At 36.8% G+C, this 23,115-nt stretch overlaps 1 protein-coding gene across 1 annotated transcript in view; it reads right to left on the minus strand.

Annotated features, from left to right (window-relative positions):
- The window catches only part of LOC149676640 (glypican-5-like), a 99,367-nt gene that overhangs the window by 55,003 nt on the left and 21,249 nt on the right, over positions 1-23,115 (minus strand). Inside the window, exons 3-4 of the mRNA XM_089837697.1 lie at positions 702-952; positions 83-529 (exon numbers count right to left, since the gene is read on the minus strand). Of these exons, the coding sequence (XP_089693823.1) occupies positions 83-529; positions 702-952 (698 nt within the window). The remainder of the gene's footprint in view (positions 1-82; positions 530-701; positions 953-23,115) is intronic.

The raw sequence follows: 23,115 nt of genomic DNA on the forward strand, positions 1-23,115 counted from the left end.
ATATCATTGAACCTTTCAAAGGTCACCGATTATAAAAAATCTAAGACAAAATCCCAAAATCAAAAAGGAAATTGAAACTCACCTTCTTGGAGAGATCTGGTCCCATTTCGGAAGCGCTCATGATAGCTGCGTTGACCTCGTCGTGAACTCTACTGGTGACTTCCTCCAAACTGTAGGTTCTTACGAATCCCGAAGACATTCGTTCCAAAGCGTTGATAAAATCTGCCCAAGGCCTATCGAGTTCCGCTACTTGGGCCAGGCAACCCCTGATAACGTTCAAGCAATATGGTCCGCAAGGTTTAGCCTGGACAACACCCCGACAATGGGGACAATATGTCAACTTGACCAAGGCCTTCCCGCACTCGGATCCAAAATCCATATGCTCCGTTGTATTAATTACTTCGACTCCCAAACTAAGAGCCTGGAGAAATACTTTGGCCAAACTCAAAGAACGGTCTAAATTCGTCGCCAAGTCTTGAGGTACTTCGCCAAATGGTCGGATTTCATCTCTGGTTTCTCTTAAACATTCCTGCAATAATGAAAAGATATTTAAATTAACTTCAAGCCTATTTTTCCATTAAGCCTTGGCTTTCTTCAAGGCCAAGTTTTCCAATAGGTCATTAGCATTAGGCCTAAGCTTACGACAAGAACTAAAAATAGAGTAACTTTGAAATGTTTAGAGAAAAGAAAACTTCCTTTACCTTAAAATCTTCTCCGACATCTTTCAGTTTTGGATTAATGACGTGATGATAGACGAGTGGAAAGAGAGAATCAAAAAACTCCGCCACTCTCTCTTCAACATCGAGCTCAAGCCCGCCCGTTATGTACGAAGTTAAATTGGAATAAAATTCGGTTACTAAGCCTTTCGCCGAGGGTTCCATCGTCTTATAACCATCAGCTATCATAGCTAGAGTTTGATTTTCACTGTTTCTTAACAGATCCGCAAAGGTTTCTGCAATTAAATACGCAAAAATACTTTAAACAAGTCGACCCAAGGGCTCGTAATAGCAGCCACATCGTTATATATTTAATTAGCACACATAAAAAGAAAAAAATTCAAAAGCCCTAAAAAAAAAAATCAGAAGTGTCCGACCCCACAGATAGATAGGTACCCTCCCTCTATCCCCGACGCTTTAGAGATAAACTAAAGGATAAAAACTCGAATGTTCTATCAAATCTCTGTGGCTCAGTGGTAGAATGTCTACTGTGTGAGCGACCCGGGTTCAAATCGATGTGAGAAAAAATTTAATTAAAATAAAATCTCTAACTGAGCTCAGCTACCCCTATTGGTGGGTTGAGGTACTATAGAGTTCCTTTTAAGCTAAAATCTAACGATAACGAAAGCGACAACCCCGGCCACTACTACTACTACTACTACTACTACTACGGCTCGGGTCAAACTTAAGCCACGTTCACACTTACACGGGAAACCGGTTCGAAGCGACTCAAATCGCTTCCAAAGTTAGGTGTGAACAAAACTGATACTCGAGAAGCTAATTACAAACGCGGTTTCTTGAAGTTGCTTCGCGAACCAACTTAAAGCGGCTTTGGAAGCTAGTTTGTAGTTTTCAGGGATATTTCACCTGGGATGAGACTAGTATTAAGTGAATTTTCTCCGGCCTTAGCAGACAACAACAACGAAATGATAAGCAGACAGCACTAACAGAATCGTCTTAGAGTGTGAACCGAGGCAGTTGAAATCGCTCCGAACAGCCATTAAAGAGTGTTTCAAAACTGGTTGGGCAGACGAGTTTTCAACCGGTTCCCGTGCAAGTGTGAACATAGCTTAAGAGCCTCATCGTATACGATTTCATAGCAGACGACCGTAATCAAGGTCACTAAAATTGTGCGGACATAAGCTGCCAACGAAAATTGAAACTGAATAGCGGCTGTCTGATTAATATTTCGATAATTTTTTAGCTTTCTCTTAAAATATACATTATTACAATACGAAACGAATCGACAAGGTAATTCCGAAGTATTAACTGCCAATAAAATTGGGGAAACATTACATATTAATCCAGCCAAGATTGAAATGGGAGCAGCGTGGAAGGGGCTTCAATTAAGGGGGATAAAGTAGGCAATATAAATGCGGATAACGTAGGGTTGCGGGGGCGAGACGCGTTAGGGAATTGGGGAAAAGGTCCTTAAACTCTTGGTAGCATTCAATCAATGAGAAAACTACAACCAGTAGACTGCAGCGAGCGATCTTGAAGGAGAAACCCGGTTCCCAGTTAAACGTTCGACGTCTTAGCTCCAATAAACACAAAAGCTAGAAACGGCGTTACGAACAACCAACCGTTCCCCATCATAATTACATTGCATCAAATAAGTTGAACAAACCATGATCCATGTCTAGCTGGGAAATCTAGTGACTAGTCTAGTCCAAGAATAGACATCGTTTCCTGTAGTGCTTATTTATCCGTCTCCACGGACATCTCCCATTCCCTTTTCCGGAACACGGACGTAACGTTACTTGTATTATTGTCTCAAAGACGGACGGACGGGTTTTCCCCTCAAACAATATCAACACGCCTATAAAGGCGGGAAGGTTACAAGCTGGTAGATTTGAATTAAAAGGTCTATCGGTGTTAAAACTACATGTATGATACACGTGTATGTATGTATGTATGTATATTTTGGGCGGGAATTTATTTGGCGCGCTGGAAAAATTCCTCGGGTCTCGTTTGCCGTTTCATTTTGGTGGTTTTGTTGCGGACCATTTGGGACCATACATTTTCCTTCCATCTCAGCGTTTAGCCCCCCTTGAGAGAGATTTGGGTATCCTCTATCTCATCTCGTATCTTCCGGCCGGCAACCCTCAGCGACTCTGCTCTGCTCCGCTTTTATAGCTTTAGCTAGGGAAAAGAACTCGGTAGAATTTGTTTTCCAAGCGAAATCTAAAACTCCCTTACATCTAATATCTTTAAAAGTACCAGGGAAAACTCGTATATTTACCGCCGGTATAAGGGAAAGGTACTGAAACATGCTATTTTTATTATTATTCTTTTTTTTCTTTTAGCGCTTTAAGGTAATTGGATATGACTTGAGATTTAATGTCTATCAGATATACTTTGTTGACATTCTTTTCCCCCAAGATAAAAATAGACAAGAAGTTAGGCAAATTTAAAAGATAGGTGATATCTAGTTTATTAGGGATAAGGTATAAATTCGCTACATTTCCAGCTTTATCTCCAGTCCAAACGTAGGTCCGGAGTTAATCCCCGCTTTCTCTAAATTACAACCAGCATCTCATTGGTTCTTGAAAACTCACGTCAGCGCGACGCGAATGACGAAAATTACGTATTTTCCGACTGAGGAGAGGCGAAATATTTTGAAAGGGAGACTGGGACTATGGCGCGCGAATACCCAGGCTGCGGCATCTTATACCTTCTCCCTAGTAAACTAGATATCACTTCTTGGTGATACCAAAAGCAGAGACAAATAATAAAAAAAGAAATGGTATTATGGATGTACTAGATGGATAAAAAAGCCTTAAGTAGTAGTGCTATCCTATAGTAACATTTTCAAATTAATACTTGTCCTGAAAGTCTGTCTATATGATGGTAATATTAAACCGCTGCGGAAAATACGTCCGTCAAGGGAAGCAAAACTATTCCTCGGACCATTAGCTAAAGTGTATATTCGCCAAGGGACATAGGACATGGTCGGATGAGACGTATATCAACAGGAAATACGAAGGAAAGACACTTTAAAAGAGACACACTTTAGGCGGCGATTCACTAAGTAAACCACGCCTATCGTCGTCATGCGTCATCTGGACCCTGTAATGACGTAGATAATAACACCGGGAGAAGGTTTTGTAAAAAAGTGAATGATAGACTCAATCTCGCGCCTTATTTTACGCGCTAAAATAATGAAGGCTGGCTTTTTTTCTCGCCATAAGTGATCACGCGGTTCTTCATTTCTATCGTCTGCACGTGAGGAAGCCCGTTCGAGCGCGCGCGCGCGCGCTTTTATATCTTTTGGCGGGAGAAAAAAAAAACCTTAAGGTATTCTATATACCTAGGCGGTGAAATGACAAAGCGGGACAAGGGATGGTATCACGTGACCCCACCCACTAATCCGGAACGCGCATCAATCTATATTCTCTTCCTCGTGAATGATAAAGGTGTCGGAAAGTTGATTAAATTCCACGATGAAATTGAAATTACGCGTAAGAAATTTAACTTTTATAGAGAAAACGCTTTAAAACTTAAAAAAATCAACACGAAATGTATCGATTAAGGTTGGATTTATGCGGAAATTAGTAAATTTAATGGAGGGAAATGGATAGTATCCGAGCCCGGGGTCCTGATAGACTGGCACGCGCCATGCAAGACAGACGACGGTCGATATCCTAATGCGATTTTCGCATGTTAAATGCTCCCAGCGTTCCGATCTTCGCCGTCGTATATATTAAAGCTTCCAGCCAGCCTGCACCATATCACCCAGTGTTATAATTAAGGGGTTTGTGAACGTGGTGCTCCTTCAATCCCGGCGCGGTTTCTCTAATACATTCACAAGACTTTTTCTCATACATAAAAAGAAGAAGAACGAAAAAAAAAAGCCCTTTGAACTTTAAATCAACTTTAATTGAATAGTTCCGAGCCTCAGAGGCTCGAGGCCTGTGCTCACGAAAGCGCCAAATCTCCATTGGTCCTCCGAAGGTAAATTTTCTATTTGCCGTCTAGGTTGGGAAGGCTAAGTTTCTACAAGAAGTGATATCTAGTTTATTAGGGAGAAGGTATAAGATGCCTAAGTATTCGCGCGCCATAGACCCAGCCCCCCTTTCAAAATACAAGGGGGGACGTAAAAGGAGGCCACCGGGCTATTTCGCCTCTCCTCAGTTTGGAAATACGTAATTTTCGTCATTCGCGTCGCCTCGCTGACGTCAGTTTTCAAGAACCAATGATATGCTGGTTCTATTTAATTTAGAGGCGGGGATTAACTCCGGACCTACGTTTGGATTGGAGATAAAGCTAGAAATGTGGCGAATTTATACCTTCTCCCTAGATATCACTTCTTGGTTTCTATTGGTCGCCCAACTTGAGAAGGCTAAATTTCTAATGGTCATCAGGGATAGATTTAATTTTAGAAGTATGAATGGAGAACAGAGTAATCTGGGCGCGCGTCAAATTCCCGGACCCCCTTTCACGGGACGGAGGGGAATGAAAAAAGGAGGCGGGTCATAGCGACAGAGGTAAAAAGGAATTACGTATTTTTCGCCATCCCCGTCAGCAACGTCATAAAAACGTATATAGTTTAAGTGAGCCAATAAGATAATTTAAACTTTTCGTTACGTGTTGGAGGGAGGGGCTCTATACTGGGCTATGTGTCGGACTGAAGTAAATACTAACCGTTCTCCATTCCTACTTCTAAAATTAAATCTATCCCTGCTCTTACATAATCAAATATAGATAAAAATCGATTTTTCCAGAGGACCATCTCGGTTAACTGGCTTTTAACACAACCCAATTTCTTTAAACTCTAACGTCATTACTTCTTATTTAAAAAAAGAGCGCCGCCAAGTGGAAAAGACGACAAACTGCAACCGACTTAGTCAGGCGCCATGGGATGGGTCGAAATGAAATATTTCCAATCCCACAAATAATTTTGCTGCAAGAGGTTTAAGAAAACCAATGTTACCACCATCACTACAATACCTAAGAAATCTCCCCCAAACTAGTTCAATCTAGTTTTTTGTGAATCTTGAATTCCCAGAGGTCCTTGCGTTCCCCCCGTTTTACAATAATAGGGGGAGTAAACAATCGAGCTCTGAATTAATTTTTTTACACCCAAAAAAATCGAAGTGAGTGTGTGTGTGTGTGTAAATGACCTTTTTGAAGAAATCAAGTTTATTTGTAAAAAAAAAAAAAAAAATTGGGGCCCACCCCTTGTCTCGGTGTTATATGGTTAAAGGTATGGAAGTTCAACAACTATGGCTTGAGGAATTAAATAAAAGTGGTGCATTTATATCTAAGAGGGCGCGTCCATTAAGGGTGTCTTACATATTGGGATCGTTAAAACTACAGGGTGTTTCTGATAAATCTGACATAAATTAAGGGTGATGCTGTTTGTATGATTTTGAGTTGAAAATGTAACTTTTATCTCCATTTTGCTCCCCCTAAGGCACACTGTATTTTACAGGAGTATTTTACGGATGACCCCTTATATTTAATTAATTACGAAACTGAAATACCATGATTTCTAATTTAATTTATGGGGTTATCCCTAAAACACTCTTAAAATCATAACTCGAAAACAGTGTCCCTTGTGACAATCAAAATGGAGATAGAAGTTACATTTTTAACTCAAAATCCATTTCCCAAAGAACATTCCCCTTAATTTATGCCTGATTTATCAGAAACACCCTGTATAGTAATTTAATTACAAGAAACTAAATTAAACTCTTTTAATTCGGTTAAATTAACTATCTAAGTGATAGATTAAACGTATAATTAAAAGGGAAAAAACCCAATATAATTATCATTTCAAAATTAAAAAAAAATTAATCTTGATGGCCTTGTACAATTTAATTAATTATCTTAAAATTTATTTCCATTTGATTTCAATTTGATATCGATATATCGATATGAGTGGGTTGAAAATTCATTTGAAATATATGAATTAAGATTTGAAAAATATTAAACTAAAACATAATTAAACTCGGAATATTCTCGATTTAAAAAGCGTTAAAAATTAAATTGCTTTAATGTGAACGAAATTAACAATTAAAATTTGAACAAATTTAATTATTTTATAAGTAAAATTTAAAATTCTTTAACAGATGTGATTTTTAATTTTTAAGTTGATTTTTTTCTCCCACCAAAAATATTCAAAATTTATCAAATATCCCCTCTGGTAAAATAAAAAGGTATGGGGTTTGGAAAAAAAATGCGTAGGTTTGCAATTTTTTTTTTATTTTTCAAAGAGTCTTAAATCTTCTTTATATTTCATTTTATTCTCAAAGTTCTTGTTTGGTTTGTAGAAAGATTTTTAATTTTTTTTTTTACTTTACATCTTCTTTGAGAGAAGATATTCCCATAGGTTTGAAAGATAGAGGGGGCCCCTAACTGCTTTCTCAACTGGATTATTTTATGGATTTGCATATTTCGCAAACATTCGCTTAGCGATAAACTTCAGGTACTATTTTTTTTAATTTGTTCAAAATTATGTACTAAACTAAACAAGACGGTATGCGTATTTATATTACTTTACAAATTGTTAAAAATAAAACGAGATAAAAATCAAAATTTAAAAAAACCAAGGCTTAGGCTCAACGAATATTAATAAATGCGCAAAAGAAAGAACGTAAGCTTGTTAACTGTAAAAGCGCGCGAAATTTAAAACTGAAAAACCAAGGCTTAACAAATAGTAATAAATGTGCAAAAGCACGTGAGATTTGCGAATTGTAAAAAGCGCGCGAAATTTAAAACTGAAAACCAAGGCATAAAGTACAACGCACGTGGCCTTGCAACTTTTTAAAGCGCGCGAAATTTTAAAATTTAAAATAAGGCTTAACGAAAATTAATCAATTCACAAAGCACGTGGTCTTATAAAACTATTAAAGTGCGCCAAATTAATTTAAAAAAAAAAATGAAAACCAAGGCTTAACAACGAATATTTAAATTTACAACAGAGGTATATTTTAAATTTAAACACTTGTGGAATGAAAATTAAATATTTTTTATGTCGATAAAGGTGCCCATTTTTCAAGAACTAAAAAAAAAATACCTACGTAAGCCCTTTAAAAAAGAAAGAAAAAACATTTTGCAAGTCTATGATATGATATAACCAGTTCGAGGTGTCAGTGTTTTGCTATTGGCAGGAGGCAGAGCGGCAGGCAGGCAGCAGCCCACACAAAACCCCTAACCCTAAACCCTAATTTACATAAGCCAATATAAGCGTATAAAAAGTCGATTATGAAAAATAGCCTTTGGCTAAAAACCAACCAAATCTCTTCTTTCCAAAATTTTTTTTTTATTTTAATATATATACATATTTTTTTTTTCTCAGACAAAAAAATAAAAGAATTTATACCTACTCTAGTCTAGAGTTAAGCTAAAATTATCTATAAACACTCGTACAGGCTTCTTTAGATAGACAGACTAACTTTATTTTCGGACGCGTTGATTGGTCGGTCATGATGAAACATTTAAAAAAAAGATTGGGTGCCAAAAAAAAAATTTATGAAATAATAAATAAAATGGAATGTGGTTTGTCAGGGTTATGTACAACATTTTTCTCTATTTAACTTCGAAGGAGCTAAGCCTAAATCTACATAAAAAAAAATAAAAATTACTTTTACATGCCTTTATAAAACCGTCTAAGAAATATTTTTATTTATTTTTATAATTTCAGAGAAAATTATGAAAGTATTTATAATAAATAAAATTTATATTTATAATTTTCAAAGTCTGGCATAAATTAAAGAATCAATCAATTTTGAGTCGAAAATGTAACTTCTATCTCCATTTTGTTTGTCCTAAGGGACAGGGACACTGTGGACACTGTTTTCGAGTTAAGATTTTAGGAGATTTTAGGGATGACCAATCAATTAAATTTAATTTATAAACAGATTTCAAGACAATGATTTCTAATTTAATTAAGGTGTCATCCATAAAACACTCATAAAATCATAACTCGAAAACAGTGTCCCTTAGGCCAATCAAAATGGAGATAGAAGATATATTTTCGACACAAAATCGTGTACCCAAAGAACATACCCCTTAATTTATGCATGCAGACTTATCAGAAACACCCTGTATAGAGACACCACGTGTTTATGGTAAACACTACCACCTTTTATCCCTTGGTTTTGTCTTCCAAAACACAAAAGGAACATGAATGATAATGAATCATTTTTAATCATGAATTCTTAATTAGTGGGTTTGACTTTGGAGCCACACGCGCTTAATTAAGCCTTTAGAATTTTCTCAAAGAGAATATCTTTAATTAAATGTATATATACATAATATTATTCCTTTCCTTAACAATAAATAAGTATATCTTTTAATTTAGAAATCGGAATGAAGAGAGAGAGAGAGAGCGCGCGGAGAACTACCGCATCTTAAAATTAACGATGCGCGAAAAGGCGGATCCCCCTCAGTCTCTAACGATCCCTCAAATTGTTTCAAATCAGATAAAAATTGTCTTAACTTAAAGAGGGAATGAAATCGACAGTAAGTTGTTTTATCAAGATGGGTATTAGCACTTACTTTTTTTCAAAGTATTGAAAATTTACATAAAATAAATTCAAGAAGCTATATCTAATTTACTAGGGAGAAGGTATAAGATGCCTAAGTATTCGCGCGTCATAGTCCCAGTCCCCCTTTCAAAATACAAAGGGGGACGCAAAATGAGGCCGGGCTATTTCGCCTCTCCTCAGTCGGAAAATATGACTGTAATTTTCGTCATTCGCGTCGCGCTGACGTGAGTTTTTAAGAACCAATGAGATGCTGGTTGTAATTTAGAGGCGGCGGGGATTAACTCCGGACCTACGTTTGGACTGGAGATAAAGCTAGAAATGTGGCGAGTTTAATCTTCTCCCTAGTAAACTAGATATCGCTTCTTGATAAAATAAAAGAAATAGTTTTTTGATAAAATGATTTTGATATTCTTTTATTATTAATCATAATTAGTTAAAAATAGTTATATGGGTATTTTATTCTCCCTTTAAAAATAATCTCATCATTTAACTAAAACTTAAGCCAATTAAAACTGTATAATAAATTAATTATACACCTAATATAGTTTGATAATTAACTTAATTAAAAATAGCAATCAAATCCACTTGAGATAAATTTAAGCACATCTCTACCCCCTTTTCTTTGAAGAACAGTTGCATTAAAAAATAATTCCATCATTTAACTCAAACTTAAGTCAATTAAAAGACATAATAAATTAATTATACACCTAAAATAGTTTGATAATTAACTTAATAATTAAAAAAAATAACAATCAAATCCACTTGAGATAAATTTATACGCAAAGTCTCCCCTTCTCCCTCCATTTTCTCATGCAGAAGAACTACTTACTTTTAAATCCATTTAATTATCTATTATTTCACTATCAATTATAATCATAACCTTTTAACCCCGGGGAGAGGACAAAGCTCAAATCAAACAGGGTGGTTATAATGGTATTCCCCCACGTCCATGACGTCATGTTAAAAAACGAAAAGAACAACACCCAATCCCTAGCCAATAAGAAACTTCCCCAAACGATATCTATATCTATTCTCCAGTATACTTCAGCAGCTCATCTTTAGTGTATGATAAAAATGTTAAAGCTAAAGCTCTCTCGTAAACACTCATCATCCAGAAGCGCTTTTCGGAAGGGGAGGGGGAAGCAAGCACCTAACAACTATTTCCCGCCATAAAATCATGCCACGTGATGACCTCCTCCCCAAAATAATGACCACTACGATAGCGATCATCTGCCTTCATTCTATCTTTTATAATGGTTTTTCATTCAGGAATCAGCGGGACACGCTCCGAGGCTTAAGTTTTGGGGATCCTAATCCAAACATAGATAAGCCTTTTCTAAACCAATCATAGTCGGGAAAACATCTGCTAGGGGCTTAGTTCCCTGGACGATAGCAAATATTGCAAAATGGTGGTGGATTAAACGAGTTAAACTATAACAGGCCAGTTTCATCATGGCAGTTGCCCGCGTTTAAGTATAGTAAACTCTACCGAAAGGTAACACTGAGTGCTGTTAGTCCTATTTCTAAGCCTCGCATACATTTGGCCTATTTTTCAGTTTCTCTTCGTAAGCCTTGGCCTATGTCAAGGTACTACACAACTTACCGACCCCAATTCAGGTGCAATGAGCACGGGTCCCCATCCGTTTTCAGGTGTGGGAAATAAGAAAGGAAGAAAAGTGAAAAATGACCATTGGGACCGAACTACTTGGCCCCCATAGAGGAAAGGTTTCTATACAATAGGCGAGTTTTCCGAGATCTCTTTCTATCCTACCAATATTGTCTTTGACATGGTACGGGGCCAAGAATGAGGGTATCCTCTTAGCTTAAACTACTACAATGGAATGGAGAATGGAGTTGGTTGGAATTCTAAAAGAGGACCAGCAAAGAAGATAATATTTGGTTGGGAGCAGTGAATTTAAACACCGATTTCTTATTTAATTTCCAGTGACCTTGATATTCCAGAAAAAAATACAAAAACCCAATTCTTCACGTGCCTCTCAGCTTTGAACAGCGAGTTGAAATTTATGACCTTGAGATACCTAACGATATCCTTGCACGTGCACACCGTTATGTTATGATATGATATACTTTTGCACGTGAACAAAGTGATTGGTCTCCAAAATTTTCTTATCTCCCATAGTTAAAACAAGAAGTGATATCTATTTTATTAGGGAGAAGGTATAAATTCGCCACGTTTCCATCTTTATCTCCAGTCCAAACGTAGGTCCGGAGTGTGTTAATCCCCGTCGCCTCTAAATTACAACCAGTATCTCATTGGTTCTTGAAAACCCACGTCACCGAGGCGACGCGAATGACGAAAATTACGTATTTTCCGACTGAGGAGAGGCGAAATAGCCCGGGATCCTATTACGTCCCCCCTTGTATTTTGGAAGGGGGGACTGGGACTATGGCGCGCGAATACTTAGGCATCTTATACCTTCTCCCCTCCGTCCCGTGAAAGGGGGTCCGGGAATTTGACTCGCGCCAGATTACTCTGTTCTCCATTCATACTTCTAAAATTAAATCTATCCCTGATGACCATTAGAAATTTAGCCTTCTCAAGTTGGGCGACCAATAGAAACCAAGAAGTGATATCTAGTTTACTAGGGAGAAGGTATAAATTCGCCACATTTCTAGCTTTATCTCCAATCCAAACGTAGGTCCGGAGTTAATCCCCGCCTCTAAATTAAATAGAACCAGCATATCATTGGTTCTTGAAAACTGACGTCAGCGAGGCGACGCGAATGACGAAAATTACGTATTTCCAAACTGAGGAGAGGCGAAATAGCCCGGTGGCCTCCTTTTACGTCCCCCCTTGTATTTTGAAAGGGGGGCTGGGTCTATGGCGCGCGAATACTTAGGCATCTTAGACCTTCTCCCTAATAAACTAGATATCACTTCTTGGTTAAAATTAATAAACAAAACGAACAAAAGACTGACCAAGTAATTGAAAAGTTTTGGGGTGTCTTTTAAAGTTTAGATTTTACGGAGTTTTACAGACTATATTGTCCTGGCGATTTAAGCAGGTGCAGGACGTTCAAAATACCAGACAGACAGATTCATTAATAATTCATTTTCATTTAATCAATATGGGGAAGAGAACAACTTTGGTGGAAAATACACGATCAAACACCCAAACTAAAATTGATGATTAAAAAGATACGGAACAGAACAGAATGGAAAGGAACTTAAGCTTATAACTCAAATTCAGAAAGTTAGGCCTAAAAGTTTCCAGACCATTTCGTTTACTTTCATTAGAAATTAAATTATTGAAGGAAAATTCCACTGATCTAGTAGGTATTGAACTCCTCATCTTTCTCTAATTAGGGTGTTAGCCCTAAAAAAAAAAACGTTTCCAGACAAGAGTATAATTAAGCCTTGGTTAAATTTTTCTTTCCTTTCAAAGCTGTCGTAAAGAAATTACAAGGATTGATAACTTAACACCTACAGCTAAAGATTAAACAGCAAAGACTAATCTTTGAAACTAAGTATTTTCTCGCGCTTGTTAAAAAAAAGAAAAGCAAGGAGTATTGAAGATTGGAGTGAATATAACGAAATACCTTTTAAAAATAAACAAAATTCAGTTTTCAACCTTGAAGAGTGAGACTAAATAATGATGGGCCAACTTACTAAATAAATTTGAACGTTGGCGGACTGGAAAAGAGGGGATGGATATTTAGTTTACGGAATAACATAAGGATTAAGGGTGTAATATTAATTTTTAAGACCTTATTCAAATGTTAAACCTCTCTCCACAACTAAAAAAAAAATACTAAACTTTTTAACTTTAGTAAATTCTTCCGTGGTCGGTACCCTTTTCGAGTTAAGTTTTTTAAAATTTAAAACTCTCCTATAGCTAAAGGAGTCTTCAAAAAGGAGAGGAACCAGTTTTGACAAAAACCAAAACCAAAAATAAAATTAAAAAAAAAGTTAAACTAAGCCCTTGAAGACGTCCATATAGGGGACCATTCCTAAAAATCACTTCAATAAAAAAAATTAATTATAAATAAACTTAATAAAGGCTTAACCGTCGTGCATTTTCCCTTAGAAGAAAACTTCGTTCCCTTGATTAATTTTGTAATATTGGTTCGAAAGAAAGAAAGAACTAACTAAAAATCTAAAAAATAAATAGACGCCTCAAAGAAACTGAAGAAACGAAAAGAAAAAAAAAATGTTAAGGAGGCAATCGTTTTAAGTACCTGGTGGTACACCTACGTTTGTAAACTTTGTATTTCACCGTTTTTTCTCTGTCAACACCTACGCATTTCAAAATAAGAGGTTTTTCTTTAAAAAGGGTGTTTACAAATTTACAACTTTCCCTTATCTGATAAAACTTTCTTAACAACGTCGTCTGCTTAAGGTAAAACATTGGCATAGAGTGGTACTGAGAGGGGAGGAGCTAAGGGGACCTGACGTCAAAATTGTATGGCCTGAGCTGGCGACTTCCAATATGGAGGCCAAAAACCGAGGTAAGAGATAGGACGTGATGTGATGTGACGTCACGAGAAAGTTCGTAGTAGCAGACTAAGCCCTAGGAAATTAAAAACCTATAACTTTCTTACATCTTTGTCTGGTTACCATATAGGTAGCGAGCATTAAAGGGGCTTGAGAGATTTTCTTCCCTGTTTCTTAACTTTAACAAGCTGCGCTGAAACAGGGTTGCCAATAGTTTGTGATTGCATCTCTGTAGGTTTCGAACTCAATGATCACAGAATCGAACAGAACTACAAGGTTTTCAGTATGTTATAGATAGAGGATGGATCGCGCATTCATAAATAACTGGCAACACTTGTGCGCAAACTATCTATAGATATTTCAAAATCTAAAATAACCTTGGGTATTATTTTAAAAAAGCAACTTAATCTTACTAAGCCTAATTTAATAAGAACTTCAAATTTTCCACGAAGTATGTCTATATAGACACGTGGAAAATTACTTGGAATGAATCCCAGTGTCGTTTCCAGTTAAATTCCATGGAATTGAATTGATCCCTCAAAGTTTCGAAGCAAATTTTCTTTCCATCCATTTCGAAGCAAATTTTCTTTCCATCCATTTCGAAGCAAATTTTCTTTCCATCCATTTCGAAGCAAATTTTCTTTCCATCCATTTCGAAGCAAATTTTCGCGGGAAATTCTAAACATACTTTGAAAGAGATTCCCAAAGCCTAGGGGACATGGATATACGACCTTCCTTTGTATGTCCATTTCAATTATTTATTAATTCCTCATACATTGTAAATATTTAAATAGGTAATAAAAGTAGCCCCAGACTCTTTAAGTCTTTGTTGTCCACACACAGTCTGGCTGTTGCGTCTGAGGTGAACAAGATGGTCAAACACCGGACGCAACTTTAACCCCTGACTTTTGAAAAGGGTCAATCGAGGGGGTAGATGCTCTGGATCTCTGTGTACACCTGAGCTCAAAAGAGTTCACCTTTGACAGTGCATTGAGTTCAAGACATTGTACACCCGAGTTCTCAAGTGTCTACCCCCTCGGGGTCAATAGAGCTAGCTATGTCAGACGTTTTGGTGTTACGTCACCCAAGCTATTTGCCTATCGAACCAAAATAAACATGGCCGCCCACTGTCAAATCTAAGGCCGTGACGTCACAACTGAGAGAGCTCTATAAACGTAGACATATATAGTTCATCCAAGAAATATTTGTCAATGGCGCGAAATTTCATCCAACTCTCGACTCTTTCTTTCATCTTTCCCATCCGAAAACCGCCCCCAACCACCACCACCTTCATCTTCATCTCCATCTTCCGTGATCCCCAGTCTCTAAGAATCCCCGCGTCGCCGTACCTTCCGTAAGTGTTAACAGTTACGTCATGGAGCTCAAGTAAAGAAAAGAGACTCGGGGATCTCCTAATCCCATACGTTATTCATGAGCGAGTTACATTCGCACTAACTTATTCTCGCTCCTCGTTTTCAAATACAGCTGTTTTAGTTGGCAATTTCTCATTCAAGTTCCCTTGACAAAAAGTTCGACCCTAGGGTTCACTAAAGGTGTGTGTAGGTGACTGCTTTTTCATATTGACAAAAACCCTTATTTTACTATATGAATGAACTACATAACTTGTCAGTTAAGTCAAAGTATAGTGAAAGAACTTTAGTTAGTATTTTCGTGGGATTTGCGGTGGAAGTTTGGTAAGGTTTGGGGGTCGAAATACCGACGACTATTCTTAAACCCCAGGGATTTTCCATCGTCTTTACGCCTTTTGGGGTTGGCAAGACCTCCCTTCTTTACTATATACAGGGTGTTTCTGAAAGGAGATGCTATTTGAAAGATTTTGAGTCGAAAATGCATAATTTCTATCTCCATTTTGATTGCCCTAAGGGACACTGTTTTCAAGTTAAGATTGGATGGAGTATTTTACGGATGACCCCCTTATATTTAATTGATTTCTAATTTAATTAATTAAGGGGTCATGCCTAAAACACTAATGATAACTCGAAAACAGTGTCCCTTAGGGCCAACAAAATATAGATAGAAGTTAGATACATTTTCGACTCAAAATCGATTTCCTTAAGAACATCCCCAGGCCAAAAAAAACGTCTTACTGCGTCATTGCAGTTAAATTAACACTGTTCAATCTCCATTAACACCTACCTTATAACCACATCTTTTTTTTACTTAACCCTAACCAAGACGAAATACACCTTCCATCGACAAATATATACAAAGTTACTTCTCCAAGTTTCTTTCTTTTTTTTTGTAGAAAAAGTTAGTAAAAGGCTTTAAGTAAACCATTAAAACGTTTCTAACTGAAACGTGCCAACTTCTCATTAAGCATAAAAAAACACACGCGCGAAAGGCATGATGGTCATGGATGACGCTTAGCTAAAAGCAAAAGTAAATGACTAGTAAGAAAGAGAATAAAAAACCTTAGCAACATTTGTGTTTGGAATACTAAAGCGTTAACCCCCCCCCTCCCTTCGCTATGGCAAGCAACATTGCATTTAGTCTTGCCTTTACTTAATCTAACAGATATGTCTCTCTCATATTTAACATCCAAAAGATAATGAAAAAAGAAACCCATCCCACTTAAACTTAATTGTAATCAACGACAACAGAGAATTCCTACTTCTATTTTTTTAAGGAAATCAGAGTTCTGTAGTCCTGGGTTTCCACGCAAATTTCCATAGAAAACACTGAAAATATCATAGTAAACTTATACCGTGGTAAGCCTTGGCCAACAACGTTATAAGCCTTTGTGCATCATGATTCCAATGAAACTTCGCCTTTTACAACGCTGCAAAGTTTTACTGAAACACCATTGAACCTCTCTTTACGAGTTCCGAAACCTAACTTTACATTGTTAGTACGTAACCCCCTGCCTTTTACAACACTGCACAGTTAAGTTGACATAAACCCAAATGGAGAAATTTGCGTAACGACTTCTAACGAAGGGTTAATCGAATTAAATCCAATTGTTTGCCTTTGCCAAGTTTTTTTCTTCTTCTTTTTACATTGAAGGCTTTTACCCTAAAGTGGGGGGTGTAACCCCTAGATACGGTTTTAACATAACTATCAACTCGAATTGAGAAATTTACTTATTAACAACGTTTACGTCAATTTATTTTGATAGTAACGTACAATGACTTTAATAACATTCCTAATAGTAATAAGAATTTCTTAATGTTATTGGGAGTCCAAATCAAAAACGAAGTAACTTCGAATTATTTATAGGTCTAATTTGAAAAACACGTGGTATCTCCATGTTGGGATAATTTTTTCTCGCGCGCCAGATCTTTTAAAAATGGCGCGAAAAAACGCACGTGTTTTTTTTATTCAATTTTCATTTCAAATTAGGTCTAACTCGTTACGAGCATCTGTGACATTTAAGCAATCAATCGCATCGTAGACGGCAATCATTTTAATTAAATTTGCTTTATACTCCCTTTAACCTACATTCTTTGATGTTCCAATTTTCATTACATAAATATTCATAAATGTAGCCCTAAAATCCCCAGACTTAAGTTGGCGGGAAAACAAATCTTATATAACGGCTATAGTCTCTCATCATTCATGAGGCAGTGTTGCCAGAGAAAGATGAGATAAGCTTGAGGTCATTCATCAAGGGAGTACCGAAGCTATTACACCTCGGGTAAACAAATGTCCAGATGTCATGGTCCCCTAAAAGTAATGATAAATGGAAGACCAACGTGTAACGGACATGTGATGGAATAGTAAAACCGTAGAAAGGACAGACATAAATGCGGGGGGATATTAGCCATACGTAAGCTGAAAAGTACTTCCAAACCTCACCTATTTAAATTGAAGGTTCAGGCAAACATAACATATTAATTAACATTATACCAAGAAGCGATATCTAGTTTACTAGGGAGAAGGTATAAATTCGCCACATTTCCAGCTTTATCTCCAGTCCAAACGTAGGTCCGGAGTTAATCCCCGCCGCCTCTAAATTACAACCAGCAGCTCATTGGTTCTTGAAAACTCACGTCAGCGCGACGCGAATGACGAAAATTACTTGTATTTTCCGACCGAGGAGAGGCGAATTAGCCCGACCTACTTTTACGTCCCCCCTTTGTATTTTGAAAGGGGGACTAGGACTGGCGCGCGAATACTTAAGCAACTTATACCTTCTCCCTAGTAAACTAGATATCACTTCTTGATTATACCTAAAAAACAGCCTTTTTTTCAAAAAAGGGAACGGATTAAGACATCAAATAAACCATGAAAATTCAATTGTTCCATCGTTATGAAATCACATCCAATAAAGAAAACAATATTAACCTTCAAACATGCAGAGTTTGATCTTGCACGGTATTTTAAATCATCCCAAACCATTCAAAGAAAAAAACAGTACCGTGACTAAATACCCTAACATAAACTATAAAACAAACACTGAAGTCCAATTTAGACATTAAAACGCAACCCCCTTTCCTCTTAACATTACTCTATAAGAGATCAAATCTATCCATTGATTCGTTAATTCAAAATAAGAGAAAGAGTTGGAAGATGAAGAGCAAAAAGCTGAGAAATGAAAAATAAAAAAAAATCATCCTTAACGACCGGATGTTAGAAAAACTGGATAAAAATATGAAGCAGATTGGACACATTATGGAGGCAACACACCCCCTTCTCTCTCTCGAATCCTATTCACTCCCAAAAAAATTCTACAAAAGGATGAAGAGAGAGAGAGAGAGAGAGATAGAGAGAGAAAAGAGAGAGAGAAAGAGAGAATAATCTTGGACTTCTTTCATTCCTTGAAAAGAGAGTGAGAAAGGATGGTTTTTTTTTTCAAGTCAGGCTTAGTTCTTCTTGGTTGGGATCTTTCTTGCAAGTGACGCGCGGGTAATACGCATTCTCAGGGGACTTGGGGACCATCCATAAAGAATGCTGAACGTAGTCATTTTATAAATATTCACATTTACAAATATTTAACTTATTTTATAACTTAGATAATTGGATGTAAGTTAATTCTTTCGGTTTCTTTTTTTGTAAAAATACAATTTTAAGGGACCATCCGTAAAGAATGCTAAGTTCTCTATTGTATATAACTTCAGGGCACTTAGGGATAATCCATAAATAATGCTTGGTTTTTTGTAATTTTATAAATATTCACATTAACTATGAATTATTTCATAATAACTCTGCGATTTTAAATTCTTTTGATTTTTTTTTTCTTCAAAAATACAATTTTAAGGGGACAATCCATAAAGATCGCTCACTTATTTTCCTTCGTTTAACAAACGATATTGGGAAGGGGATGAAGGAAATTTAGTGTAATGACCCACATATTTAAATTACTTAATAAATAAATAAATAAATAACTTAAAAACTACATAAATACTCAACTTCAAAATACTTCAACAATTTAACAATAATTAGGCCTAAATAATAATCGCCTATAATTAGTTAATAATAATAATAAATAATAACAACTCTTCGATTAGATAAAAAATAATTAGGTTAGAAATGAAAATAAAAAACAACAGAGTAAACAAAACTCCTCCCATACCATAATTGCATAGTGCCTACATACATACATACGATTAAGAAAATTATAATAAAAAATCTAATTAAGCAAATGACCTTTAATTACCAAAGGGTAATTCATTAAGGCCAAAATATCGATAAAAGATTGGGAGCATCATCACAGGAAGAAAGAAAAAAATAAAAAAAAATATGTTAACTAAAAAGGTTCTCTAGGAGGTGGTCCGGGGACCATCCTAACAATTAATAAGGACTTACGTTAATGTCCTTAATATCCTAGTAGTTACGCATGCGCTTTAAGTATTCAAGCTTTTCTCCCATACCCATACCTAGACATAAACAACAGGTGTCGTCTCATATAATCCATAGAAAAAGCTAAGCCTAACTCGCTTATTAATTGAGAAAAACTTTGCCCCAACGAACCCTTTTTAATTAAAATACAGTTCTGACTTTAAAGATAAAATGGTGGGAGTTTATTCCCCGAGGTATCTAACACTTGCCGTTGCAGAAAAAAGGTGTACTTTCTAGAAATCTGATTATCTCCAGTTAATTTTATTGGCTTTTCTTAACAGCATCCATATTGGAAAATGGCGGAAAACCAAAACGTTACAACATAATACACATGCAGGGATAAATTTAATTTTAGAAGTAGGAATGGATAACGGCTAGTATTTACTTCAGTCCGACTCATAGCCCAGTATAGAGCCCCTCCCTCCAACACGTAACGAAAAGTTTAAATTATCTTATTGGCTCACTTAAACTACGTTTTGATGACGTTGCTGACGGGGACGGCGAAAAATACGTAATTCCTTTTTACCTCTGTCGCTATGACCCGCCTCTTCATTCACCCCCCCCCCGTCCCGTGGAAGGGGGTCCGGGACTTTGAGGCGCGCCCACATTACTCTGTTCTCCATTCCTACTTCTAAAATTAAATCTATCCAAGTAATAAATTAATTTTTAACGAAGTGTCCCGCCCCTTGGCGAACCTTTTTTCATTTCGTTCCGAATTGAAAGGCGCCGATTTCTTTTATTTCCTTAAAATTTTGGAGGGTTTTAGAAATCTCAAAAAATAAAAAAATAAAAAGATGTCTACCATCCATTTCAGTTATCGATTTTTGGAGAACTCAGAATTCTGGATCTAACAGCTTGAATCTAAGCCTTACTTAAAGATAACTTGAAAATTCTGTGTGCACCAAAAGCAAAAAAAAAAAAAAGAAAGAAAAAAAGAAGGCCCTCAGAGAGATAGTAAAGGAAGAAGCTGGGCCACGGGAAATTACGGAAATGGTCTTACCGCTAAGCGGAAGTTGGGGAAATATCTACTTCCGTTTGGTATATATATATAGATATATACCACCACTATGGATAACGCTAGCCCAGATACAGTTCGGTAAAAGAAGAGAAAAACCAAAAAACCTGAACTATATTTACATTGCGTTGCGGTAAATAAGAAATGGTAAAAATTCAGTAAATTGAATTGCAAAATTGAATAACAATTTTATAATTATTTTAGGATAGAGATAAAATAATGTTATCTTTTTTTCAAGTTATGATTTCCAAGAGTGTTTTAGGGATGACCCCTTAATTAAATTAGAAATCATCGTCTTTCAGTTTCTAAATTAATTAAATTCAAGGGGTCATCCGTAAAATACTCTGGATGCAATCTTAACTCGAAAACAGTGTCCCTTAGGGCAAACAAAATTTCATAGATAGAAGTTACATTTTCGTCTCAAAATTGATTTCCCAAAGAACATCCCCCTTAATTAGGCATCTTATGCCTTCTCCCTAGTAAACTAGATATCACTTCTTGGTATTAACAAAGCGCCCTAACAGTTTTCTCATGCCCTATAGGGGTTTATAAGATTCATAGCTAAATATCTTGCAATCGTACCGGACACCCATGCAGGAGGACACTGTGGTCATTTGATTTATATTTTTCTTTGGCCATGAAGGGGGAGGGGGTGACACTATCAAAATGTTTTCCCCGTTCTTTGGTAGGGATATCTCAACGATAGATAAGCGAGTCTTCCATAGTGGTTGTTGTTCTATTTCCGTCTTTGATTCCACATATAGGCCTAACCGAAAATCCATCCAGATCAGCAGCTTTTCTTTATTTCTGATAAATCTTCAGCTACGACTACTTTATATACAGGGGGTTTCTGATAAGTCTGACACAAATTAAGAGGGATGTTCTTTGGGAAATAAATTTTGAGTCGAAAATGTAACTTCTATCTATAACATTTTGTTTGCCCTAAGGGACACTGTTTTCAAGTTATGATTTTAAGAGTGTTTTAGGGATGACCACTTAATTTAATTAGAAATCATTGTCTAAATCAGTTTCTTAATTAAATTTAAGGGGTCATCCGTAAAATACTCCTTCAACCTTAACTCGAAAACAGTGTCCCTTAGGGAAAACAAAAGTTACATTTTCGACTTAAAATGGATTTCCCAAAGAACATTGACACTAAATTTATGCATGCAGACTTATCAGAAACACCCTGTACATCTCCTTGCCTCTCTCGGCCTAGGCTATGACGTACGCTCTCGGGGACTTTCTTCGTTTAATTAACTTAGAAGCAATACAGTCATAGGCACGAGAGTATTATCAGGTATTACACTATAACAATACTAGGCTATTCTTACTTCCTTCTGTATACATTGGTTCTGAGATTGCCTTAATAAGCAAAAGAAAAAAAAAAATATCACCCGATGTCTCGGGCTCGCTTGCGAAAATCCTTTTCCGATATAGATTACGATAGCATTTTGATAATATTGGGCTCCTTCGCACGAGATGGGTGTGTGCACGCACTTTTCTTAGGCCAATCAAGATGTGGATGGATTATTACGATCCTATTATTATTATCCAGCGGTTTATCACTATCAGAAATGCATAGGATTTCTTTGATTCTATTTGGAATCTTCAACAAGCCCACGTGACATTAACGTACCTAGCTACCTCAAGCCCACGTGACATTAACGTACCTAGCTACCTCAAGCCCACGTGACATTAACGTACCTAGCTACCTCAAGCCCACGTGACATTAACGTACCTAGCTACCTCAAGCCCACGTGACATTAACGTACCTAGCTACCTCAAGCCCACGTGACATTAACGTACCTAGCTACCTCAAGCCCACGTGACATTGACGTACCTAGCTACCTCAAGCCCACGTGACATTGACGTACCTAGCTACCTCAAGCCCACGTGACATTGACGTACCTAGCTACCTCAAGCCCACGTGACATTGACGTACCTAGCTACCTCAAACCCACGTGACATTGACGTACCTAGCTACCTCAAACCCACGTGACATTGACGTACCTAGCTACCTCAAGCCCACGTGACATTGACGTACCTAGCTACCTCAAGCCCACGTGACATTGACGTACCTAGCTACCTCAAGCCCACGTGACATTGACGTACCTAGTGCGACTCCAATTGGAACTAAATTCAAATAGGTTGCCAATTTGAAACTATGTTCTTCTCGTGTTTATGCCTATAATTAATTAAGTTCAATTTAACCATCACTTCAAATAGAATGACGTAATGATTCGACGTAACATTTATTTCAACAACGGGGTAGGGGGTGTTAATGTTAAGAGCTTAACGTCATTATAAAGGTGTTGGGAAAAAAAGAGAAGGAAGGTTGTGCAGAGGAATTTGTCGGGATCAGTCAAAAGCAGAGCTACAGTCTGTCTACAAGAGCGTCCGTCGTTGTCAAACCAGACCCAGGGTGAGAGCTTAAGAACTAACTCAAGGGTGTTGACTTAAATAAAGGGACCCACCACCACCTTCAGAGCCTAATCGACTTTTTGACTTTTTTATTCAATGACATATTTCTTTGGAAAGATCTCGAGTCTTGGAATATTATCAAGTATACTAAACATACGACGAAATGCAGAAGAAAAAAATAATTAAAAACTTTGATATTTGATATTTTTGG

Source organism: Phalangium opilio, unplaced genomic scaffold, assembly GCF_054372755.1.
Source record: "Phalangium opilio isolate 3A_F unplaced genomic scaffold, DU_Popi_V2 ptg000045l_1, whole genome shotgun sequence".
NCBI classification, from domain to species: domain Eukaryota; kingdom Metazoa; phylum Arthropoda; class Arachnida; order Opiliones; family Phalangiidae; genus Phalangium; species Phalangium opilio.